Source organism: Podarcis filfolensis, assembly GCF_964270895.1.
Source record: "Podarcis filfolensis genome assembly, chromosome: 2".
NCBI classification, from domain to species: Eukaryota; Metazoa; Chordata; class Lepidosauria; order Squamata; family Lacertidae; genus Podarcis; species Podarcis filfolensis.
The window spans coordinates 77300126-77327263 of NC_139605.1; the positions used below are offsets into that span (position 1 = coordinate 77300126).

Here is a 27138-nt window from a genome sequence, read left to right on the forward strand (position 1 = left end):
CCACAAACAAAACAAAACAAAACAAAACTTAGCAACATCACCACCAAAACAAATAAACTTATATTCCTTTAATGACTAAGAAATTTAGAAAGCTTCGGTGGTTTACTTGAGTATACTGCACCAGATGCATGAAGTGCTACCCTCTTTTGGCAGGCTATGAGCGTGGGAAACAACTGTAAACAGGTTAAAATAGTATGGAAAAAGTGCAGGGAAGAACTCAGTGCTTCACACTTCTGATCATTCCATCACTACATCTCTGCTCCCCTTTCATGCTGTTCTGGAACTTCTCCCAAAGCCCCCAGAAGCACTTTCAGGGGTGCAGGGGAGCGGAAATACCACTGCTCTGGCAGGAAAATGTACCCTCAGTGTGAAGCGTACCCACAGTTTTTGAACTATTTATTTAAGATAAATACAATGAACACTCAAATATCAGTAATTAGTGATAACACAATCTTTTAGTACGCTAAGTAAGTTAATATCTGTACTGCAACTGGAATTCTTTGCTTCCACTGAATCCCAAATGAATAGAATCAAACTTCATTTTTAGTTCAAATTGAGGTACAGTCATACCTTGGGATAAATGTGCTTCAAGTTAAGTATTTTCGGGTTGCGCTCTGCAGCGAGCCGGAAGTAATGGAGCGCAATACTTCTGGGTTTTGCCGCGTGCGCGTGCGCAGAGGGTCAAAATGACGTCATGCGCGGAAGTGGCGAAACAATCGCTTCAGGATGGAATGGGGCTCTGGAACAGATCCCGTTCGCATCCGAGGTACCACTATATTGTATTTCACACTGAAGTATCCCCCTGTACCACTGTATTGTATTTCACACTGAAGTACGATAGTTACGTATATCAAGCATCATATAGCAAAGCATGTGGTTGTATCATTGCCCTCTATAGATATTTGATATACTAGTCAACAATCAGTCATGCAGAGAATATATAGCACAAGAGTCCTGTAAGTCCTGTGCATCTTTTGTTTTGGGTGTAAGGTTGCTCACCCATCCCCCCTCTTCTGGAAACCCTTCTTCTACATTCAGTACAGATCTCTCTCACCCACAGGACTCTATGGCTGGCTTGGGGAAAGTGTACTGAATTAAGCTAATAAGAAAATGAATAGGTTTCAGTTAATATTAAATGTTATAAGTTATCAACTTGAAGCAGCTGTTTCTAAATTAACAGTAATCAGAAAATCGATTCCTATCTGCATCACTTGTATATTACCTTCCACCCTATACACATGTTGAGAAGTCAAATGTTGTATCAGCCAGAGTGGTTACACTTGTTAGAGATCGGATTCCAATAATGGTTTCTTAATGCAGCTATATCCATATATATATATATATATATATATATATATATATATATATAATCTCTCTCTCACACACACATGCACACATGGTACTACCATATGTATGTTGTTGTAATGGAGGAGGCATGACTTGTACTTAGGCACAAATAGTATCTTCTGTGGATTAAAGTGTAATGTGGGAAAGAATGGCCTTCTCCAGTAAACTTTGATAAATTTTGATAAAACTGCATTTCTGAATAGCATAAAAGAGAGTTATATAATTCTAGCTACTTTGCTTGGAATCACACACTGTGCATCAAGATTTGAGTGACATGAAAAGACAACATTTGTCCTCCAAACAAACTCACTGCAATAGCATGATTATCCTCAGATCTTAGCACTTAGCTTTCTTCTTATTTTCATGGCACTCATATTGTTGTGCAATTTATATCACTTTCTGCTCAGTGACAAAATAATTTTAAACCACAGGAGGAATCTCAAAAAGTATATTTCTCTTTGAACTCAGGCAACAGAAAAGGTATATAAAGTGAATATTTATACCATGTTATGCCATTGGTTTACAACAAATGTATGGGTATTCTTTGTCTTTAGCTCTGCATCTATATTAATTTCAAAGTCACTACTAACTTTTTCAGCTATTCCCTAATGCACATTTGTACATCTTCATAATACCTTCAGAATAATTTATAATATATTATAGCTCTTTTTTTTTAAAAAAAAATCATCATCCTTTTGATCTAAAAACCCTTATATTTCATCTTTAATACATTCTTTTGAAAAAGACTTTCTGGAGGATTTGCCACGTATGTTTTATTCCTCTAAGGCATCAGCAACATAGAACTTTACAAAGGAACGCTTCATCACATGTACAGAATGCTTTGAAAAGTTGGTGTTTTGTCAAGTGACAATCTTCTCATGGAGAGAAATTAAATATTATTGAAAACACCTAAATCTAAGGAGCATTTTTAAACATTATTTCAAAAACGTGGTACCACCCAAGAATCTTGTTGTCCAGCAGTTTCCAGAGGGAGAGTTGTCTGTTGCTCACAGTTGTATTTGTTTTTAGGATTAGTTTTATTGAGTCAACTGTGTTCCAGTACAGTGTTTGAAAGAATATGAAATATATCCATTCCATTATGATTTGTATTTCTGCAACTGTAAATTGTAGGCTCTTAGCCAAAAGATGAGAGATACAAGAAATCATCCCCCCCCCGCGAATGTTCTGTTTTCAAAACTGCATGACTGAATAATCAGGCTTACATCAAACACCACTGAGAAGACTAAATGGGTATTTTGGAACTAAGAACATATTTCCTACAAATATTCAAATCTGCATGTAAAGGAATTGGCATGTAGAATCACTCTTTCTGCAATGAAAAGACAAGGAAATAAGATAGGTTACCTTAATGATGGTAACCAATATTTCTGCTGGAAAAAAAGCTTTCAACACCTTGATTAAAAATTATAGAAGGCAAACAAGTTAGAGTTAAGTCTAACACATCTATTTCGAGTACATGACATGGTGTCTAGGTATTTTATTAGCTTTAACTATGTTGTTTGTGAAAGATACCCAGGAGGACTGTGGCAGGGAAGCACCACGAAAAATATAGTGTCACACCACAGTGCTGATTATTCACTGCATATTTTCCCACAGGGATAGAGTCTTAAGTCTCGATTAAAGCTGATAGCTAGGTTTTAGACAATAACTTTCTAACTTTTCACACAGGTTTCTTCCTAAAGTTTCTCTCTCTTTGTTTTTCAGTCACTGAAAGCAATACCAGAACATCTAAATCAGTTAAATTTAGTAGCCATTGTAGTTATCTAAATTTTAATAAAATATGCAATATCAGAAACACCCACTTGAGAAAGTGTGAGAAAATTACAACTTTTATGGGTGTTCCCTGCAAAAAAAAAGGGTTTAATTAAGGAGAGATTAAAATTAAAGTAGAATTATTTTAAGCTTTTTGAGCATCTCAGTCATGTTCACATTTAGACTATCTATGCACCAGAGGCAGGTGCTAAACAGTTTTTATCCATATTGTGAAAGATACATGGCAATTGTGTGCTCTAAACCCCTATTGAATAATATTAGTTCTTACTTAGTGTTATTACAGCTGTTTCCATTCCATCTGAGAAACAGAAAGGAAGAGTTCAATGTCCTCCTATCAACTCCACAGAAGTCAAAGTATGGAGAGAATTGTCACTGCTGTTACATCCAAGCAGGCAAAGGGAATCTCTGTTTAATATATGTCAGCTCGTAATCTTATGATACTATCTAACACACAAATAAATCAAGGAAATGTTAAAGTTTAAACTTGTCCCTTTGTTATTCAGTGAGGCTGACAATAAAAATCAATCTATCTATCAGTCGATCAAAAAATGTCTGTTACTATGCAGGCTGCACAAATGCACACACTAAGTACTCCTCTCGGAATAAGATTTGATGCAAAGGGAATGTCATTTCCTTGCAGCTTCTTTAGGAAGCTACAAAACGTATTGCTTCTTGGGCAGAAAAGGTTATCTAGTTTTGGGTAACTATAAGAACTGTAACTGATGGTGGCAGTACTCAGATGAAATTAACACTGCTGAATGAGGTATAAAAAGAGACATATGCTCCTTTCCTTTTACACCTTGCTGTACCAACCAAAACACTTCTAGCTAAGGTTCAGAGGGACACCTGGAGTGGCATCCAAAGCAGTGTGGAACCACCACTGTGCACATAGTGAACATATTGATTTTCTAGACTATGGCATACTCTCAATATGAATTTTTGAAGGTCTTTGGTGGACATTTGTTGGATATATTTGAAGGACATTGGTATGCTGCTACAAATAGCCATTCTCCCGCATAAGATGAAAAGTATCATGGGCTCTCCTTTTAACAATGGAATGCTAACAAAAACTATTAAACAATAATTTCTCCTGAAGGTTCTTCTGTTCTTTCTGTTTGCTAAAGGACACTAACTTTGGAATATGTAGATATATTCAAATGTAGTGCTCTAACTCATAAATCAATGCAGATGGAGACAGACAGATAAATAATTATAAATACACAAAAGATTACATAAGGGAAAATAATCTCTTTTATTTGCAAAAGTAGAAGAAGGTGGTAACATCTGATAATGAATTTAAAATGAGCAATTAAAAATGAATCAGGTGGGGGGGGGAGCTATTCAATTCTAAAGTACTGTATTGTAAGAAAGGGAACTAGCTGATACCATTGAAGATGAGAATTTAAGATTGCATTTGTAGGTACTAGGAAAGAAGTTCTGTTGAACCCAGTGGGGCTTATTGCCAAGAAAACTTTCATAAAATTAAGTAAAACAAGAGATAACTGCACAATAAGTAGGCACAATACACATACTGTGTAGCTTTCAATGCTGTGGCCCAATTTGAGATATTATAAGTTGCATAGGAAACCATGAGCATAGGCACATAGGAGTATGTGGATCCAACAAGCGGAGCTGCATGCTTGACTCTTTAAAACAAGTAAACGCTACTACCCAGCTGTTTGGGTGAAGAGCTAATTTCCATCAGAATTCCCTTTCCATACAGTAAGGAACCTGAGGCCTGGGGGCCAAATGCAGCCCCCCCGAGCTATTTGTTAATAAATTGCTTTGATATATATATATTTTTACAAATAATGTTAACGAAATAAATACCCCAACCAGGGCAAAAACACTCAAGAGTGGAGACAGACTGGAGTGTGGAATGCCTCCCTCCTCAAGCTTTAGTTTGTCTCCAGTCTGTTGAGTGTTTTAACCCTGGTTGGAATTTGACCTCAAACTGTGCTAATGCCTGTTGCTTGGATGGATGAAGAATGGAGAGATGGACTTGTGTGTTGGAAGCCTCTGGCTTTTATGTGGCTGGAATATAGCTTACAATGCAAATAAAAGCATCACATTTATTCATCGGCTCATGTTTGGCTCTGACCCTAAGCACACTGTCACTGGAAGGTTGTCCATGATGCAAAGTGGTCCCCAGGCTGAAAGGGGGGCATGATAAAGGGGGGAAAGAGTCAGGTCAGGCAGTCCTTCACACAGTACATAATTAAACTGTGGAATTATCTGGCACAAGATATGTGAAGGCCAACAACTAGAACAACATTAAAAGGGTCTTAGACAATTTCATGAAGGATAAGGCTATCAATGGTCACTAGCCATTGTATCCTTGATACAAGTACAAAATGAATAAAATATGTATTCTCCTACCAAAGTCTCTATATTTCTTTTTTAACCATTTGGCTAAACTTGTCTTCATCTTTACATTAATACTATAGAATAATTCTGCCTTCTGGCCTGTACCGCACACCTCTATAACTCTTAAATGTCCAGAAACAGATCTTATTTCCCTGTGCTATTTTCTTGCCACAGAAAAATCTCTCCTGTAAGAACTGGGGGCAGGGTTGAACCTCACACCAAGGTGAGAACCAAGGTAGAGGTCTTTAGATGCTCAGTAAAGAGTCCCTGATATCTGCCTGTTATTATATCTCTGCATTATGTCTTACTTCAGCATGTTGATGGGGAAGCATAGCACAAGAATTCCAATGGTTGGTCGTAGCTGGAATAAGCTAACTTCCAAGTAAAACACCAGGGTCTAAATAATGAGATAATGGTTTATTTGAGGGGCGAAATGCCTATATAAAGCAATGGTTTATGATGTACCCACGTTTGCGACAACAGGCAATTAGCAAGTTGTATTTTAATCATCTCAGAGAAACTGTCGAAAATACGAGTTTCGTGCAGTATCTCAATCTGCTAATAACTGCCTAGGTTTCTTTCATTTACAGAAATATAATTTTAAAAGTGTAGCTCAGTCTGTCCTTTTGTTACATCCAAATGCTGACTATTAAATTTAGAAATAATTGGAGAGAATTCCATTTGTCAGGAGAAACACTTGTAAAAATCTGTAAAGGTTTTGCCTCCACAACGCCCTATATATAATTAATTCAGATCTGACACATCTCTAAGGTTACCTCCTGAGGAAAAGGTAACCTTTCAATCATGAAAGTTAATCCAATGTTAAGAAAAATCCCTTCACCATCAGTGGGGAACACTCAACTGCTACCTTTCAAGATTTTTGAAAGTGATTCATGCCTCCAGCAAACAAAAGATGTTCATATATTGTTTTTTTCCTATAGTCATGCTGCTATACCACATGGCAATATGCCTACACACAAGCTGGATTCTTGGATTCAACAGGGAACATATGCCAAACAAAAATAAGTTTAGACGAGGGCACCCTCCTGCATGTTCCTGTCAGGCCTTTGTTAGCAGTGAAAAACTCTTTCTGTCTGCCTATTCAGCGTCTTCTTTACACGCATTGCCTCCGTGGAAAAAAACCATGCCCCCCCAACTTTAAGTATGACTAACACACTTTATGCAAAATCTATTTCCTTTAAAATAGTAAAAGCATGTGGTAGGAGGCTGGCGGAAGTTGACCCATCTTCCTTCAGCACTCTGCATTCCTCAACAAATCTGCTTGAGAATTGTGGGCACTGCTGAATGTGGTGGGCTGTGGCAAGGTGGTCTAGGTGGAAGGAGGTTGGCTGAAAATGGAGGCAGCGGCAATTTCCATGAGTGGGATCCAACCCCTAGTGTCCTTTTTACCTGTCTTGCACAACACAAGACAAAGCTAGCCTGCATGCACCAGCTGAAAGCCCAGGGAGGCAGTTACTGGAAAACAAACAACTTTCCAATCGCTTATCTTCATGCTAATAAGTCTATGCCTGCCTTCTACTTAGTGGGACATTATTATTATTATTATTATTATTATTATTATTATTATTATTAAATTTATACCCCGCCCATCTGGCTGGGTTTCCCCAGTCACTCTGGGTGACGCCCAATGGAATATTAAAAACACAATAAAGACAGAATATTAAAATATTATAAATAATATTAGAAAGAGGAAGTTGGCACTGCTACTTTATAATTCACTCTGAAAATCTCAAAGCTGCTGGGTCCTGCTACACACTAATTCCTTGCAGCCAATGACAAAGCTGTCACTATTGTGAGGCCCCAACATCCATTAGTTCCTCAGTTACTGTGGATTCATAGTGGCAGTAGAAAGCCCTTCTGTCCACAGAGCATTTTGCGCACAGTAGAGGAGGGAAAGTTCATCCTTGTGTGTTACCTCTTTCTCATGTCTGCCCAGTGACATTTACTCTGTCAAAATGAGGTGAAAACAAGACGATTGTTCCATTGTTTTACCTTTGCATTTTTGCTCCACTGTGAAATGTGTGATTATGAATGTGCTGGAGATGGTTGTGAGCGTGTAAGGGATTAAGGTGGCTGAAACAGATAATGATATATGTGTGTTGTAGGGGGTGAGAAAGTGTGTGATATTGTGTGCATAAGCATATGGGGATTGTTACTGACAGTGTGTGAGGGTGGTGAGGCGGCTAGAACTGTAATGAACACATGAATGTGGTACAAAGAATGGCATCTGGGCCTAAAATATTTCCAGGGGGGAAAGCTTATGTGAAAACCACACATGAATGATTCAGAACATAACAACAGTTATATACATATAAATATGCATTTAATGGTGCATGATATTTAAAAGTTTTAAATTTATCTGTTAAAATGCATATATGTATTTGTCACCTTTTGACATTTAAAAATTATGATACAAATATAACAAAATACAATACAATGGTGCAGTTGCCATTGTGGCATTGTCAGGTGATATTTTTGTCACATGAAACTGGGGTGTATAATTGTTTAACATACTATTTACACAACTATCTTACATACGCAATGTTTTAAAGATTATTTTATATTTTTATTTTACTCCGTTTGATTCACTGTATTTCTGAACAATGAATTGCATAAACCCTTTACCTGTATGAAACCCGGACTGTGTGTCAAGTCCTTTAGCCACCTCCGCTAGATAAATTCCCTCACTCCCCAACTATTTTCTCTCAGAAGCGCCCTTAGGGCTTTGACAGAAAAACAATTTAGAGCCACTTAAGTGACAGAGCTTGATACCATACTTAATGACCTTGTAAATGTGCCACTAGAGAACACATAAAGTAGAGACAAATACATGCATGACTCCATGCAAGTTCTCTTTGCATCTGGGGACAGTTTCCTTAATACCTGTTTATTCTGCAGTATATGTGTGTGTGTGTATAATATATGAATTGATAAAGTTCTTAATAAAACAACCCCTAAGTGGTGTACATAGAACAATTTAAAACATTTATCAATCTACAAATAGTTTCAACAAAAGTTAGAGATATACAGATATATCTCCAATATTTGTACAAGTTTAGACAGGGTTACATATATATATATATATATATATATATATATATATATATATATATACACACACACACACACACACACACACACACACACACACTGTATATGTACGTGTACATATAAAAGAAGGCATCCAAAACAACACAGTGAGGGTGCTTTCCTAATGCTAAGAGGAGGGGTTACAGGGAATAGTGAAAACCGAACTTCTCAGAGATGTAAAGCATTCATATGGTACCTGCTAGAGTATTTGCTCAGACTGAAATGCTTGAATAGGCACGTGACAGGCAACGTGATCCCTACTTGAGCTTAGACTGGTAGCAAATCAGAAGCCAGTGTAAATATTTGAGCAGAGATGTGATATGCTGGCAAGATCTTATTCCTGTCAGCAATCGTGTTGCAGCATTCAGCAAGTTTGTTCAGCTTTTGGACAAACTGCAAGGGAAGCCCCATGAAGAGTGCATAACAATAATTCAGTCTTGATATTAGCAATTGCTGGAATACAGTGGTCAAGCTATTTTAGTTCAGGAACAGCCACAGCTGGCACAACAGCTGAAGTTGGTGGACAGCACTTCTATCACAGAGGACCCATTGGCTTCTGGTGACAGACCTGGATCCAAAAGCAGGAAGCTACTGCAGCCAATCAGAAGCTGCGGAAATCCTGTTGGACGTTCAGCTTCCCAAAATAGTTCAGAAACCGGAACAGTCACTTCTGGGTTTGCGGCGTTCAGGAGGCAAAACATTCGAGAACTAAAGCTGTTCGAAAACCAAGGCACAACTGTACATCCCACAATGCCAGTTGGAGGATACAAATTCTGCAACTATACTCCTTCCCCTGCCTTTCACTCAGGAGGACTCCACCAAAATATAAAGTAAAATTATCCTCTATTTATATGCAGTCAGAAGCACTGTGTTGGCTTTCTGGTGGTTGCTGTTGCTTTGTGAGAGGAAGAGGGAGAGGGACAAGGTGGGAGGAATGTTGGCCCAGTGCAAACGCTGAAGCAGAGTCGATCTGGTGGTCAGTTATGCCGGACACCCCTTCCACTCTCGTTAAACAATAGTGCCTCACTTGCCAGGACACTAGCATAGTCATTCTGCCCATGCTGATCCTAATAAATTGGTTATTATGCCATGTACTGCTGCTCTTTGATGTGTGTGTGTGTGTATATATAAGAATGAATCAACACAGCTGCCTGCATTTTAAACTTTCCTTTGCAGCATTGATATTGGCTCTCCTTGGTGTTGTGACTATGAGAGCTGCCATATTAGCTCCTTCACTACAAAATTCACCATTACACCAATGAATACCAGGTGCTGGGAACAAACTTCAGGATATGTCTATCTGCACATATGCTGATCCTGAACTTCCAGAAACATTAGACACTCAGTGCTGGGTTAAATGGATGCTAGCATGAAACAAACTACCATATTTTTCTGTGTATAGGACTCCCCCATGTATAAGATGCCCCCTATTTTGAGGGACTCCAAATTAAGAAAACACCCCTCACCACTACCCTCAGCACTACAAGCCCCAATTTTAAACCTTATTTTATGGTAACCCCCCCCCCCATATTTTTAGACATTCGAAGATGGGGAATCTATGTATGTGTGAAATACTATATACTTCAAATTTAACACATTCTTTTGTAATAAAATTTAAATGGAACTTCAGGAACATGTTAACTGTATTTTTTCTGCCTCTTGTTACTAATCAACGAAACACAAGAGACAACCAGTCTGTTCTGAATTTTACTTCATTGTTCTACTTGTAAAATGATGTTCAGTTATTATGTGTTTGAAAGGGAAAAGCACAATTCCAAACTTAAGTGTATTATTTGAAAATGAACTGCCAGAATCCAATATAGTAATATGTGACCTTTTAAAAATATTTATTTGTGAATTTTACCATTTTTAATTTAATCTAATTAAAAATGCCTCTATTAAGAAATTAAAAAATGTTTTTGCTAATAATCATCTACTTGATCAAAGTATTAACCTATTCAGAGTACTTACCACCAGGAAAACCTTTTCGTATTAAACTCAGTATACCCTAGAATACTTACTACATCTTTATATTATTGCATCCTGCATCTAACCATTTAATTGCATTCAGTTTCAGTTTTCCAATGGGACCACATTATTCCTCACACACATCCAAGTCACTAGAAACCGGTACTACGTATAGCCCTTCTTAATGTATTCAGATTTTTAAATGACTTATATTTGTGAAATTCAACACCAGATATTCAGTTGTCCTTATGTCACTGAAAGCCCAATGCTAAAATACAATGAATAAGCAACCCAAAGCATAATTCCTATGGAGTTCAGTGGGATTTCTTCCCACCTAAGTGTGCAAAAACCTACAGTGCAGATTCCAATAAAGGAAAACATTGTTGAAACAATTCTGAATGTACAAAAACAATTATTGCCTGAAATTCCATCAACTATAAAAGTTTTGTTTTCACAACAGTATCTTGTCCTTAATTTAATAATGCAAGACCACATATTTGTTGCATACTTGCTGTTTGTATTCCACCCTTCCCCTAGGAACAATATGGCCTACAGTACATGCCATCCTCCCATTTTATTTTCATAACAAATCTGTGAAGTAGGTTTGGCTGTGTGGCCTATGATTTGCCTATTGAGAGTAACAGCTGCAGAATGATTTGAAGCTGGATCCCCTAGTCTGAGTCCAATACTCTAGCCACTACATCACACTACACTGAATTGACTCAATATGCTGGTAAATTATTTGTTGCAAGTTAGTTTTGCTTAGCTTTTAACCATTTTTAGGGATGCCGTGTCTACTCAAACCCAGGTCACGAAATTCATATATATATATATATATATATATATATATATATATATATATGAGCCTGTGCCCTTAACACTCATTCCTACTGAGACGGAAACCCTGAGAAGGATATAATCCTGATATTTCAGGTCATATATTGAAACATGGCAAACACCTTTGGCAGCACTGTATAACATTATAAAGGCAGCAGAAATAAGCACAATTAGCTTGTGAGAAATGTACTGCTCTGCCAAGGAGCTGGAGAGCCTTGCTCCCTTCACCACACTCCTCTTCTTCTGACCCAGGTAAGTTCTAAGCTCTTAAGAGGGAAAGGAAAGAGGGACCAGATGTCAGAGGAGGCAGTGGCAGGGACCCAAAGTGTGGCTGAGCATGGCCTGCTTAAAGGTAAACCAATTAGAGGCACTCACTGTTAACAGGTGTCTCTTCTTGATGAGGGGCTACATCCCTAGTTGTCTGGAGCACAATGGGGTTTCCAAATATAGAATTCAATTCGATATATCCTCTATTTTTCATACATTTTTGCATCAAAGCAAGAGCAGGGAACATTTGGCCACTGCCAGTTTGGATAATTGAGCACACTGAAAATACTGTAATTGAGTTTATACCCACACAAGGAAAGACTACAGTATCCTTCTTTGAACATTCAGGAGTCCCCTCTGTAATAAATATTAAAATTAATTATGGTTCTACCCTTCTGGCTGAGTTCAGAATTAGGCTTGACAAACAAAAAACAAAACAAAACAAGTTTATTCCTAGAAGAATTCAAATCCCACTGCCCTGCTGAACCCCTGTCCAAACTCCTGCAAGTCCTTTTAACTCCTGCTCACAACCTCACAACCCTTGCTTATAAGTCCTTGTAGCTTTTCCTGACTCCCACTTACAAGACCTGGTGGCAATGGCAACAACAAGAGCAGTGATGCACATGCCTTGCTGGAGACCTCTCTTGCTCCCTGGTAGAATGGTGCTACAGCTGAGTTCCCAGCCCTTGTGATGCTAACATGGTCCTATTCAAGAAACTAGGGAGAGAGCAACAACCTAGTTATTGCCAGCAAGTTACCTGGGAAGGTGAGAGGGAGAAAGGGTTTATTTATTTATTTGTACTTATAGCCTGCCCTTCACCAAATGGTCCTAGGGTAGGTTACAAAAATATCATAATTTAAAAAAGTGCAATTTACACTGAAATCCCAAATAAAATTGAAAAACAACCAATGACAAAATGACAAAACAGGAGTGTATAAAACAGGAACACAGATCAATGCAGGAGGAAGAAAGCATCTATTCAACCAAAGGCTTAGGGTAAGATGTGCATCTTGACCGACTGTTGAGAAAGCATACAATGATGGCACAAGGGAGGTTATTCCACAACCTGGGACCAGTACAGATTAGGCCTTTGCTTGCCTTGCCAAAGAACTCACATGGATGTAATGCTTTACTCAGGCAGAAAAACATTACAGAATCCCCCCCTTCAATTGGACCCCATAAGACTTACATGTAGGTCTACAAAAGCAATAGTCTAGGCTTGGCAAATATAGTAAAGAGGGAAATCTAAAGATTAATTAGTCAAAAGAACAAGGCTATAGTCTTTGGAAATGAACATCAGAAACATCAACAATAAATTAAAAAGTCATTGATTTATTATTGTAATGAATTCAGATAACTAGGAATTCATTTTAAGGATACACTTTCTTGGAAGACTCATTTTGAATATAATGTAGCTGCCGTAATCTAGAGATTCAATGATCTTGTTAACATTTTATCATACAAATGCTAGCTTTTATTTGGCACTGCTTTAAAACTGTTTTGAAACTAGAATTCAAATTGTAAAACTGGAAAAGTGTTCCCCAACCTTGTGATAGATGAATGATTTTAGGTTTCCAGGTGGCTGTATAATAAATAAAATTGTAGAGATTTTTATTTGGTTACTCTTATGTCTCTGAAACTCTGGAAAGCCGTCGTGGTTATCCATTTTCAGACATATATATATATATATATATATATATATATATATAATATAATATAATATAATATAAATTTAAAAACATTACTTCAGTTAATCAACACATTTTTCAAAGCTAGTAAGACTTCAATGTTCATAGAATTCTACTTTTAAATGGAATTCAGTCTTAAGAAGCTCTAAAAGTGAAGAGGCATCCTGTAAGCCTAGAATGTGAATTAGAATTAGCACCAGTGTTGAAAATATTCATGTTAGAGTGATTTATTGCAATTAAGCTTCCACTAAGCTACTTGCAAATGTACAGGAAAGTGCCAAAATTGATTTAATACCAAAAGAAAATTGACAGTTTATTATTTTGAAGTGGAATGATATAATCTGTGATTAGCATTCAGTATCAAAATGCCAGGGTTTTTTTTTATAGAGCTTTTAAGTGTGTTTAATATAGCAGCTGAACCATAGCAGTAAAAAACCCTAAGAATTAGAAATAGATTCAGTGAAATCTATTCATCACAATGACAGTTCACATGGACAGGTGCCCATGTATAAAATTCATTTGAAAAACAACAACAACTGAGCCCATGTGCCTTGCAAATTTGCACTGTGTGTGTCTGCTTTTTCTACAGTATAGACTCTTGCTATACCTTTTCAAAAGGTGCATACCTAACAAGTTATTGATTTGGATCTGAAGGACACAGTGTTTATTATGTAGGAAGCCATTGCTGGGCACAAGCGTGAGAAATTAATGATAGCTTTGTAAGTGTCCATGCAGTGGTACTGAACCAGTGGGGCACCTGTCAATCTGTATGATAATATAGCTCCAAACTTTATAAAAATTGGTGATGTGAAAAAACATTGATTTTCTTGTGGTAAACAAGATTTTTCAAAGAGAAAAGCAAGATGTTTAAAACGTTAATACCTCTGCTTGTACAATTGTAATTTAACATGTGTCTAAACAGTTTCATGCTATGCACAACACACAAGAAACCTTTATTTTCCTAAAGACTTTTAAAAAGAAAACAAGGGCTAACCACCTTTTGTGTTTTTCAAATAAAAAAAAAACCTCTGACATATTTACCCATATATGACTTCAATCCAATGCTAGCCTTATACAATTTAGTGGCCTGAGACAGTCATATGTACACAGTCCAGTTTTGAAATGCTTTTTTTTAAAAATGTAGTTTATACTTTTTGTATCCAAATATGTTTGCTTTTATCCAAAACCTCTATACGAGGGCTAGAAATGTGACTTTTGGGAAAACTAAGACCTGTCATAAATTCCTAGGAAGATCTAATAGCTGCAAAAGCAAACAACAACAACAACAACAAAACTTGCTCCTGTAAAACAAACAAATTCACTAAAATAGATGCACTACGGGTCTGCCAGTTGCTCACCTATGACTGAGATGATTGCAGCAACATGTTTATTTCACAAGGAAAATGGGCAAATAAAAACTTTTATAATATATTATAGAGCAAATACCTGATCCTAAATATGCACCTATAGATGTAAATTATGAAATTTATGGGAGAAATAGGCCTACCGTTTTCCTCATCTGATTTATTGTCATTGTCAGAGTCAGTCAGGGTAAGGGCAGAATTTTCACGGCTTGACAGACCGGAACTGCGCCTGGATTTAATCCCTCTCCCCCACAGCCGTATGGCGTGCTCTGGAGACATTCCTCCCTCTGTATCTGAGTCAGCATCAGACCCAGTGCTGAGGGAATAGCCTTGGTGAAGTATCCCTATGTCTGAACAGTAGCCGCTTCGGTGGGGAGAAGGTTCACAGATTCCTAGTTCAGCAAGGGTGAAGTTAGTTCCTAGGGAAAAAATAGGAAGGGAAAAACATAATTAAAACCTGAGAGCACTTTTAAATTTAAATGTAAATTTATTGGAAAATTAAAGTAACAGACCTTTTTTTACCTTTCCATTTATGTAGAACATGTATAGAACTAGGTGTGCAGATATTGGCAAGGCTGTTCAGGCAGAACAATATAGCAACATGTATGGGGGGAAAAGTGTTTTCAAGAGTTGCAGGGTCCACAAATACTTCAGTAAAAACAGCTGGATACCTAAATAGTAACATGTCACTTTCGCTATCATGTGTATGCAATGTTTTTCTCTTTTGTGGATGTTTAAAAAACCACTGACTCCTATGAATTATGTAAGAACAGGGGTCAGCAAACTTTTTCAGCACTGTCCCTCAGACCTTGTGTGGGGCCGGACTATATTTTGAAAAAGAAAGAAAGAACGAATTCCTATGCCCCACAAATAACACAGAGATGCCTTTTAAATAAAAGCACACATTCTACTCATGTAAAAACACTAGGCAGGCCCCATAAATACCCCAGAGATGTATTTTAAATAAAAGGACACATTCTACTCATGTAGAAACACTCTGATTCCCGGACTGTCCGTGGGCCGGATTTAGAAGGCAATTGGACCAGATCCGGCCCCTGGGCCTTAGTTTGCCGACCCATGTGTAAGAAGATGGCAGCCAATGCTAATTAATAAAAGGGAATTGCAAAGGCTTGCACACATGTTATTCCAGAAATTGACAGCTCCAGACTTAATATCAATAGTGGATAGACATAATTTATTAGTGATAAGCAAATACCTACCCAGATAATATTGAAATGTAGCACAGCAAGCAACAATAGCTATCCTGAAATAAAAGTATGTTCAGGATGTATGTATATACAGTATGCTGTATATGTACAGCTGTTATGACTTATTTTCAATTGCCATTATTCAAATAACTAGTTATTCAAATAACTAATAAACACTATTATTAAAATAACACTTAAACCAGAAAACTGACGTTGTTAAAACTTTTATTTCTATATTCTTAGGTCTGCCAATACAGAGAGAAGAATTTTTTTTCATGCTAACACAAACTTTCCATCATTAAAATCATTTCTACTTGTCTGACAGAATATTAGCTCTCCTCCTCCTGCCATCTGTTTTGGGGTTTCCCTTGACCCCCCCTAGGACTGATGGGGGCATTGGGGGTGCTTGGGGAGAGGAGAGGAGAAATGATATTGCTCATCTTTGAAACACTGTTCTCCATGGAGTGTGCAGAAAAGCACTGCAAATAAGGTTTGAAGGCACAGAATGGAAATTATTATTATTTATTTTGACAATGATCAGTGTTTGAAACTCAGTATGTTAGCCAAATGTTGTTCATGAGACTTAGCATTACATTAAATTATTATTCGTTTAAATTTTCAAGAAACCAAAACAAGTGTTTCTATACTATGATATTGTGCCCAACATATTCAGTGGTTATAACCTAAAGAGTTCCTTAAGCCTACACAAGTAAAATGAGGCAGTGCAGTGTATGCCTAAGCTAAATCACAAATTGCATACTATATCATAAAGTTCTCTTAGTAGCAAACATCGTTTACGCTGTGGCCTTTGGCAAGGGTAGCTTATTAAGAAAAAACAAGTCGAAACTCTGATTGAGCTCATGTACATAGTCTTATGGTTCTCTGGATCATTGCCCACATCTAGCAACTTTTATCAGTTTCCTAAAATGGAGAAGGGAAACCTGGAAAATGTATTATAGTTGGGACATCTTATAAGCATTGGCTTACTTTTCAACAGTCTTCACCTGGTGTCCTCCAGATATTTTGAGCTCCAGCCCCAGCAGCCCCCAGTTGAAGTCCAAAACATCTGAAGGTGAGCGATGGCTGCTCTATAACTCTATAATTGTATACCTAGAATAGTTTGAAGTACCCCAAGAACCATAAATGAAGCTTGCTTGATCTTTTAGCATTAATCTTTTATTGATTTTCAGTAAATTTAGTGGTATTCAGTCGCAACTCATTTTTGCAGAATTGTACATGTTATACATAATGCACATGTATTTGTTTTCTTAGTTTTTATTTTAAAAAGATATATAGATATATCTATAAAAGCATGTAAGTGATATGCCTACACCTTTATTTACTGATCAACCTGTATGCTGATGGGAGGAGACTGCTATTCTCGATGTCTATAAACGAAGATACCATGAGTAAGTTCCAGCTCAAATGAAGTGCTTTCAAGTTCTGTTGATTTCAAAGGTAGACTTAGGCTGCAATCCTAGTATATCCCACCCCTTGCTCCTAAACCACAAGTTGCTTAAGACCTGCAGAAATTAACCCCAGGATATGTAAAATACTGCTAGTAAGCTCTCTGCTCCATACCTTCCTCCTACATCTCTTTAAAAGTTTGGAGCATGAATGAGCAGTTAAGTATGTGGGTGAGACAGCAAAATAGTCAGCTCCACGGCTCTGATTAAAGATAAAGAAAGGTGGTTGCCTGAAAATAATAATTCACACTCAGTATGAATACTAAAGTTAGTTTCAGTAACTCACAAACAAACTGTAGCATACTTCAATATGACAATGGTATGTGTTCTGTTCTGGATATGAACAGGTAAAACTTCTCCAGGCAAAAATGAAGACATTAAAAAAAATCCTGTCCATTTTATGCCACGTCCTAGTTGACAAAGACAAAGAGAGGGGAAAGCTATTGACCAATCAGATAAGATGTTGGGTTTCTCGTTTTGCAGATACATATGGACGGGATACTTAACACACTGTATAGCTCAAAGGTATAATTTTTAAGATATGTCCTTGAGGAAATGTACCCTCCCTTCCTGCTACTCAATCCAGAAAAACTACCACCTTGTGTACATATGCAAGTTGTATCCAGTCTCTTTAAGTTCATATGGGAGTTACCTTGCTATTATGGAAAGACATTATTCTTGGCAGATATGGTGATTCTTAAGGAGAAAAAGGTTCATGCTCCTACACCATGGAAGCTTGCAACCAGAACAGTTCTTTACACCAGGGATCGGCAAGCTACGGCTCCTGGGCCAGATCAGGTCCACCAGGGTTCTAAATCCGGCCCGCCTGGCCATTTAAGAACCTGCCGCGAAGCCAAGACTCCCGGCGATGGCAACTTGTAGGCTTTACGCATTTTGTGTATGCATGCATGTTTCTATCTACATATTTGGTTTATCTTTTAAAAAAATATTTATGCTATGAAACTTAAATAGGAAATGTGGATACAGTACAAGCACAAAATCAACAGATTTTTATTCACATATTTATATTTCGAAATAAGTGTTCATGCACGCATGCACGCACAAATGCATTCATCTTTTAAAGTAAACAATGGAAAATGAGAGTACTGTACATGAAGAATTTGAAAATTATAAACTCAGCAAGCAAAGCAAAATCATAACAACTTGTTCACCAATATCCATGGAAAATGTATCTGTAAAAGTGGCTTATTTATTAAAAATTGAAGGGGATAATGAAGCTACAATGAAGAAAGAAGTCTACTATTAAGTGATCCTGAAATGAGCAGAGAATATCAAAACATCTAAAATGTATTCTTCTTGGTTGGCAACAAAAGCAAACATGAACATAATCAAATTCTGAATACATTAAATAAGCTGTTTTATAAATGCAGTAATATATTTTAATGATAAGCTGTAGAATTTAATATCCTTTAAATGCCCAGATGTTTACACTCTAATTAGCATTTGGTTTTGACGTAAAATAGTGTAACACTTGATGCCTGAAATGAACTTAATGACTCCTCTTGTTATTTCTAATAAACTGAAATATGCATCAGAACAGGGACGCGGGTGGCGCTGTGGGTAAAACCTCAGCGCCTAGGACTTGCCGATCGCACGGTCGGCGGTTCGAATCCCCGCGGCGGGGTGAGCTCCCGTCGTTTGGTCCCAGCTCCTGCCCACCTAGCAGTTCGAAAGCACAATTAAGTGCAAGTAGATAAATAGGTACCGCTTTCTGGCAGGAAGGTAAACGGCGTTCCGTGTTTTGCTCTGGTGCCAGTTCGCCGGAGCAGCTTTGTCACGCTGGCCACGTGACCCGGAAGTGTCTGCGGACAGCGCTGGCTCCCGGCCTCTAGAGTGAGATGAGCGCACAACCCTAGAGTCTGTCAAGACTGGCCCGTATGGGCAGGGGTACCTTTACCTTTACCTTTATGCATCAGAACTGTAACACTGCCATTTGACCTAAACCAATAGTTCTTCTATACCAGTGTTCAATGTAATAATGAGCAACGTGTCCAGAAAGATCAAGGTGGCTTACATCAAGAAGCATAAAATGTCCAATGCTAATTCTAAATTTCAAATAATTTAAGTTATGCATATAATATCTGTAGTACTTGTGGAAAAGTAGACTATTTCTTCAAACTTACAAATTGCTTTATTCATAAGTTATACAATAAAACATTATACACTTGGACAACATTTTTTGGATTGCCTTGTTGGGCAATGTACAGCTTATCATAGGGTCCAGATGCTTATCATAGGGTCCAGGGTGGTTCATAAATGCAAAAACTATATCTATTTTACCAGAAGCCTTTTGGCAGGGGCCAAAAGATTCAAAGAAAAGACAAACCAGATGGAATGTTATATTAACAAGAAAGGAACAGAATATGCAAATAATAAAGACACGGCAGTGGGTGGGATAGGAACAATGAATGAAAATATTTCCCACTGCATGAGGCTTGGCCTTCTCAGAGACTATGGATGAGATTCAAATATCAGCTTAAATTCGTGGAAGGGGTTTCCACTAGTCTACTGAAACGGTTTTAATTTGTTTTCTTTGAACAGCTAGTCCCATATCCCAGCTGTTTTTGAAATGGCCTTCTGGCAAATCATTTTGTGATTGGCACTAGAGCCCTTTAAAATTAACACTAGGTGTGGAAGCAGGTCCCTTGTGGTTGGGGTAATGTTTAAATAATTTGACTTCCTAAGTGTGGAGTGACTGCTGATAATGGGTAAACAGTACCCATTCTGATTAGATGCCAGTTCTGTGGTCAACACTCAGGCAGTCAATCCTCACCCACCCTGCCATGAGGGAATCATTCATGGGAAGGTGGTTTCCATGTGGCTGACTGGTAATTAATGGGTCACATTGGGTCATTTAAAAACAAACATACATACGCAATAATCTGAAGTGCCCCAAGGCTCCTAGAACTATTTGCACATTTATGCTGGATTTGGACTATGAAGACCAGGATTTAAATCCATTCGAAATCATGCAATTTACTCAAAGTTCATTGGGTAACCTGTCTCACAGGAATACCACAAAATAAAAAGGGGTGACCCAGTTTACACACTGCCTCAAGCTGGTTTGATAGAACCAATGATACATAAATACTCAACAAGGATGATTAATTTTTAGTAGTGGAGGTCAGATTGTCTTTCCTATTTTATCCCTCTAAATCACTTTTCAATTAAGCATTGCACATATTAGGGCAATTCATACATAGCAATTTCCCAAAATTGTTTTTTATAACAATTACTGGCAAAGGTGACAGGAAATAATTCAATGGGAGCATTTGTTAAGACAATCTGATTTGACAAGGCTTGTTGAATTAGTACAAAACAGACCACTGCACTGAACCAACAGAATGAAGTAAAGGTTTCTGTCTATGTGATTTTCAGTCTTCAGAGCTGGAAATGTAGAATGCAGTTACATCAAACAACTTGTTTACACTCTGCTTTATAACTTGCCAGTTCAAAAAGGAAAAAAAAAAATATTCTATAGATTAGCATGACCCCAGTTACAGGTAAAGAGTTCTCTTCCTTTAATAGCTGTTAGATCTTTGCTTAGAAGGGCTCTCTGTACTATACAAATTGTGTTAAGAAGGCAGGGACATCACAGCAAGACACCCACATAGAAATTCAACAAAGCTCACAAAGTATGTGAAAGAGGTTCCATGCACCCATGTAGCCATGGCTTATTTATTTTAGCAGACTCACGCATAAACAAAGAGAAAAGCTAACCAAGTTTAAAAGCATGCTTTGTTATGAGGAAAAGGGTTATGGGAGTAATAAAAGTGAAGTGTGGGTGGGTGGAAACTCTTAGTGCTGGTTTTAGAAAACAGAGCCAATCCTGTAGAGCAGCCTTTCCCAACTTGGTGCCCTCCAGATGTTAATAGACTGCTATTTCCATCAACCTCCAACCAGCACAGCTAGCTGAGGGCTGCTGGGACTTACAGTCCAATAATGTCTGGAGGGCACCAACTTGGTGACAGCTCCTACAGAGCAAGATACAAGAGTCTGACATCACTATATAGCAAATATTTCTATGTATTTGACTGGTGTGAACTTACGCATTTCTAAAATAAAAAACACATGTTATTGCTCACTCAAAGGTTCTGGAAAAATATTTCATAAAACCCAGTAGTTTAATAAAAATAAAAATATAATAATAATAATAAAAATGGACATATGCCTTTTTATGTAAAGAAGAAGGCGAAGAGCAGAGAGAGAGAACAGAGAAAAGCCTCTGGTTTAGCAGATTAAAAATGCCAGACCATGAAAATGCCAGACCATTGTTTCACAAAGCTTATTCCAAAATCAGTGGGAATGGAGCATTAATGGGATCTGATGACTATAACTATGAATAAAATAAGCACAGATATCAGAGTCTCAATCATATACTATTATATCAAAATAAGCAGAATTGAACAGCACATTACCCTGCTATACTGTTCACTTCTGTTTTTGAATCAGGAACACTTTTTAATGTAGTGTGCTGTATTTTACCCCCCCCCCCACTGTTATTTAGACCTTGTGAAATAATCCCTTGCCTTCATGGTCAATTTCTATTGTAGTGATATAAAATGGAGCACTTGGCACCAACTCAGCCAATTAACCATGAGCTCGAACATTCATTCCTACAGATGGTGTATCTGTTTTAACATAAGATTCATTTATTTGTTTGCCTTATCTGCCAATGACTGGCATCTGTAAATTTAATATACAGACAGGAGCACAGACAAGTATACTGACCCTTTCCTTAAACAAAATCTGCACAGTACAATGTGCTATTGTCACAAGTAAACAAATGCTGATGCAGGTCAGCATTACTAGATGATTACCAACTTCCATATTGCTTGTAAAGGGAGCTGAATGTGATTCTCTGCATTTATGTACTAAGCTTATACACTTCCTTACTCTAATCCACTAGTCAATATGCACATAAAATAATAAAAATGAGTTGCTGGAGCAGCATGCTATTACCAATAGATACCAGCTAGATGCCTCTTGTAGCTTACAAGCAGTTCATGAAGTGAGAGCCTTCTTCTGTTGTTTCTCCCCAGTATCTGGTACCCAGAAATATACAGTGGTACCTTGGGTTACAAACGCTTCAGGTTACAGACTCCGCTAACCCAGAAATGGTACCTTGGGTTAAGAACTTTGCTTCAGGAGAACAGAAATCGCGCGGCGGTGGCGTGGTGGCAGCGGGAGACCCCATTAGCTAAAGTGGTGCTTCAGGTTAAGAACAGTTTCAGGTTAAGAATGGACTCCAGAACGAATTAAGTTCTTAACCCGAGGTACCACTGTATACCGTTCTCACAGTTGCCAACCAGATCCCTGGAAGCCTTTAAGCAGCATTATCCCTGCTTGTGATTCCCAGCAACTGGTATTGAGAGGTATACTGCATCTGACAGTGGAAGTAGAACATAGCCTTTATCATTGTGACTACTCATCACTGATAGCCTTATCCTCCATGAATTTGTCTAATCCTCTTTCAAAGCCATTCAAATTGATGGCCATTGTTATATCTTGTGGAAGTAAATTCGATTTGGAAACTTCTCTTTCACTTTCTCCACGCCATGCATAAGTTTATAAACCTCTATCACATTGTCTTCCTTTATCCCATTTCTTCCCTAAACTTAAAAGCCCAAAATCTTGTAGCCTTTCCTCACAAAGGAGGAAATGTTACAATATATAATTTGCTACCTCATCTACTGGATGGGGTGGGGGTAGCAGTTAATTTGGAAAAGATGTCAGTGTGTGTGTGTGTGCATGTGGGAATGGAACTTATTTTGAGATACAATTATTTGTGAGTTGTTCTCATGATTACTAATGAATGTCCCTACCATAAATCATTGATTACTCCATTTCCTGAAATAATTCTATGTGGAGAACTTGAGACTCAGAATCTAATGGATACATTTTTGGACTGTGATCTGGGACAGAAACCATTTCAAATCCCATCTAATCAAATCCCTTGCATGGGAATGTCTATTCAGTATTTCCTCCATCCCTATAAACTATCAGTGACCTAGCTGGAACCCTAATGGCATTAAATCTATTAATGGCAAGATCAAAGTTATTGTGTATCATACAGTTTGGGTTTCAGAATCCCAAACAGGAGACAACACAATTAAATATCCATGATCCAAAACATGATGATTACAAAGACTCTCATACATTTCAGAATCCTTCTGTTTATGATGACAAATAATTTGTACTTATTTGAGCGTCTGTATTTATTTGAGTGTCAGTGGGACTACTTAATTTTAAACTCTGGTATTCCTTCTTCTAACAGTTCATGGATTAGCCTGTCCATATGATTAAATGAGACTTGGGCTGCTGAGAAGACACTTAAATATTAGAAAACAGATAGAATGGATCTGAACTGCTAGTTTATGATTTAAGTTGCACCATCATAGTACAATCACAAGCCCAATTTGAAAGCAAAATAATCTTAGTAATCCATTGCAATCCCATGCATATTTAACTGGAGGCAAGCCCCACCGAACACTGTGGGACTTGCTTCAGAATAAGCATATTTAGGATAGCATTGCTAATCTCACCTTGTGTTATGAATGTCTCAGTTAGGATCATTTTCTGTTTAATAGCTAATATGCAGCTAGGGCAGGCTCTTTGGGAAGCATTTTGGAACAGTTATCTCCTCGAAAGACCAAGGGTGGAAGTGTTTCTTTTTTCATAGGATGCCAGGAATGTCTCTCAAAGGAGCCTGAGATTTCTTCCTATTTGATGTCCTAATTTTCATAGAATTAGTAAGAGCCTGGTGGCCTCTGCAAACTTAAATATTCTGTGTTGGAGTACACACTGTGGTAATTTTTATCTACATTGTTAAGTTTCGTCTAGCTTCTGTTTGAATGTGGATTTAACTGCTTTTGTAAGTTTTCTATGGTACAATTATTTCAAAATGTCTGGCATTAATAATCCTTTTTTATATTGCTAATAGAAATATTCTGCTTCAGAACCTCAAAAACAGAAAGTTTATATATTTTTCTTTTTTGCATTGCATGCACTGATGAACTAGCCTGCTCAGCAAGCATTTAACAGATTAGACACTTGAACATGGTTTCAGGCAATGCTCTCTCATGTTTCTGCGTATTGCCTGATAAACACTTCAAAGTAAACCGCTCATAAATATGAAATGAAAAGCCAAGAAGTCGTTATGCACAGCTTTGAGATACAAATCTCTTTATTCCCCTCTGAAGTAGGGTTTGATTGACATAATGAGTCATAGATCCTGTCCAGGGACTCACTGCCTTATCCCCCTTTCCTCAGGAGACAGGGAGACTTTAAAGAAATGTACTTCAGAACTTTGTGACAGACAGCTATATAAAAAAGTTGAACTCTACATACAGTGCTTATTATGTTGCATTCATAACCAATTTTGGATGACTCTGACATATGCCAACGATTGATAGCAGATCCATGCAGGGGCAATAATCAATGGCTCCTTTTACTCTCTAAACACATTGATTTCAAAAGGGCATATATGCTTAGAACAGCATCTTCAAAGGACTATCATAGTAAGATTTAGAAACTAACCATATAACTGTGGCCACTGCATGTTAATAACGTGCAGGCCAGTTTATGCAATGACCAGGAAATGGTGTTGTGCCCCTGCCCCTGCCCCCTGATGCCAACACAGTAGAATCCCATGCACTGCAATACAGCCTGACTCTCTAGTTATGACATGGAGTCCCCTTCATGTGACCAATGAATGAAGGGGGGCCTTATTGGGTTAATTTAGGGATTTTACTATGATTGTCCTTTGAAGCTGCAATATTAAGTAATCTGTTGTGGAACAATTTGTGTTTATTACAGCAGCATCTAAGAAATGTATTATCCATAAGAAATTGTACTTCAAGAAAAAAAAAAACATTTTCCGGGATTCCTCTCTAACCAATGTAACAAAAATTTTGGCCACTGACCATTTCACCCTGATTATACATTGTCACATATCATTAGCTGCATGCACATATCTATCTGGCACTGTCTTTGTTTAGTTTTAGGTGCCAGTTAAAAACCTTATCTCTTCATGCAGGGCTTTGGTTGGGAGGGTCACAGGTAGATGAGATTGGTGGTGATACACAGTGTCAGTATTATATGCTGAAATTTTTAATTTATTTTTTGGTTGTTCAGTGGTTTCTACAGTACCACTGCTGATAATATAGGAAAAATATTTGTTTTCACATGTAACATGATCACTTTGCAAACGAAGATAACATTTAGGGCTGGGACCAAAGCTCAGAGGGAGGGATTTTTAACCTGTTTTAATCAAGCTTTAAAGAAAAACAAAACAGAATTACCTTTAAGTTTATTTTCAGTTTTAATGTATCTGTTTCTTTCTTTCCTTGTTTTATACTCCAAGTTGTTTAGTTATTTTGGTAAAAAAAAGCAACCAATAAATTTAATGTACAAACAAACACTTTGTTTTTTTCTGAAAGTGAAAAAATTCCCACAATATTTATTTTCTGCTAGTAAAAATACAAAAATTATAAAAGCAATTAACAATTTGCTGCCCTTTCATGAAACCCAAGATTAGGCATCTGTTTCACTGTGGCTAATGATAGGGCTGGCTTGCTGAAAAAGGAGCTACTACTCGCACCAGTGGCAACTTACCTCCTGGGTAGAATGTCAGCTTTGGCAGACTAAGGTGCGATTTTGTTGGGACCATGGGAGGTGGAAAGAGTTAAACCCCATGTACTGTGTTCTCAAACATGAAAAATTACATGCAGTCATGCATTTCACGGATCTAGTTTTCCCCTTAAAATGTTTACAAATGAAATATATTGCACTAAAGAACACTTTGATAATGTAGGTAAGTCAGCATTCCTATACACACTTATTTGGAAGAATCCTGACATAATTCTCCCCAAGAACTGCTGCCTAATGAGATCCAATTTAAATAACCCTAGCCCTACACAAGTAACACATGTTAGGTAAAAGCATGCAAACCACATATAATCATTACTATACTGATAATTGCATGTACAATTTCAAATACATGTATGCATAGTGGAAGAGGCATAAAAAAATTGCTGATATACAAGAAATGAACACATTTGTTTCCCATAAAAAAGTGCTATAGTGTAGGAAGTTGACTCCTTCAAAGTTGTCCTTGGAAATTTGAAAATCATGATGGTTAAACGTTATGCAGATTGTATCACTATTGCTTAGCAACTTCACTAGCATTAGCTTTTGTTTGTGAAATGTAATAATAATATAGGAATGGGGGGAAATTAAAATTACTTATCTAAATGAAATTAAAAAATAAAATGTGAATAAGAAATACAGTGGTGTAGCCTGTCCGCTTCAGTGGTACCTCAGGTTACATACGCTTCAGGTTACATACGCTTCTGGTTACAGACTCAGCTAATCCAGAAATATTATCTTGGGTTAAGAACTTTGCTTCAGGATGAGAACAGAAATTGTGCGGCGGCGGCGCAGCGGCAGCTAAAGTGGTGCTTCAGGTTAAGAACAGTTTTAGGTTAAGAACAGACCTCCAGAATGAATTAAGTTCTTAACCCAAGGTACCACTGTATATGGAAATTATCTGATATATCGCACCATCATAGTCATGTTGCTTGGAAGAAACTCCAGTTGGCTTCCATTGGATTCACTTTCAACTAGGCGCTTTTAGAATTGCAGCTTGAGTGGTTTTGCTGGGTGTATTTTTCCCCTAGAGGAAAATGGAAAGTTTGC

The 27138-nt window shown here is 37.5% G+C and overlaps 1 protein-coding gene across 11 annotated transcripts in view; it reads right to left on the reverse strand.

Annotated features, from left to right (window-relative positions):
- TENM2 (teneurin transmembrane protein 2) overlaps positions 1-27138 on the reverse strand; it is a 709050-nt gene that overhangs the window by 572514 nt on the left and 109398 nt on the right. For 9 of the 11 annotated variants that reach the window (XM_083596589.1, XM_083596586.1, XM_083596585.1 and 6 more), the window contains exon 3: positions 14888-15163. The exons of the other annotated variants lie outside the window; for them this stretch is intronic. In XM_083596589.1, coding sequence (XP_083452715.1) covers positions 14888-15163 — 276 coding nt within the window. The remainder of the gene's footprint in view (positions 1-14887; positions 15164-27138) is intronic. 11 annotated transcript variants of the gene reach the window in all.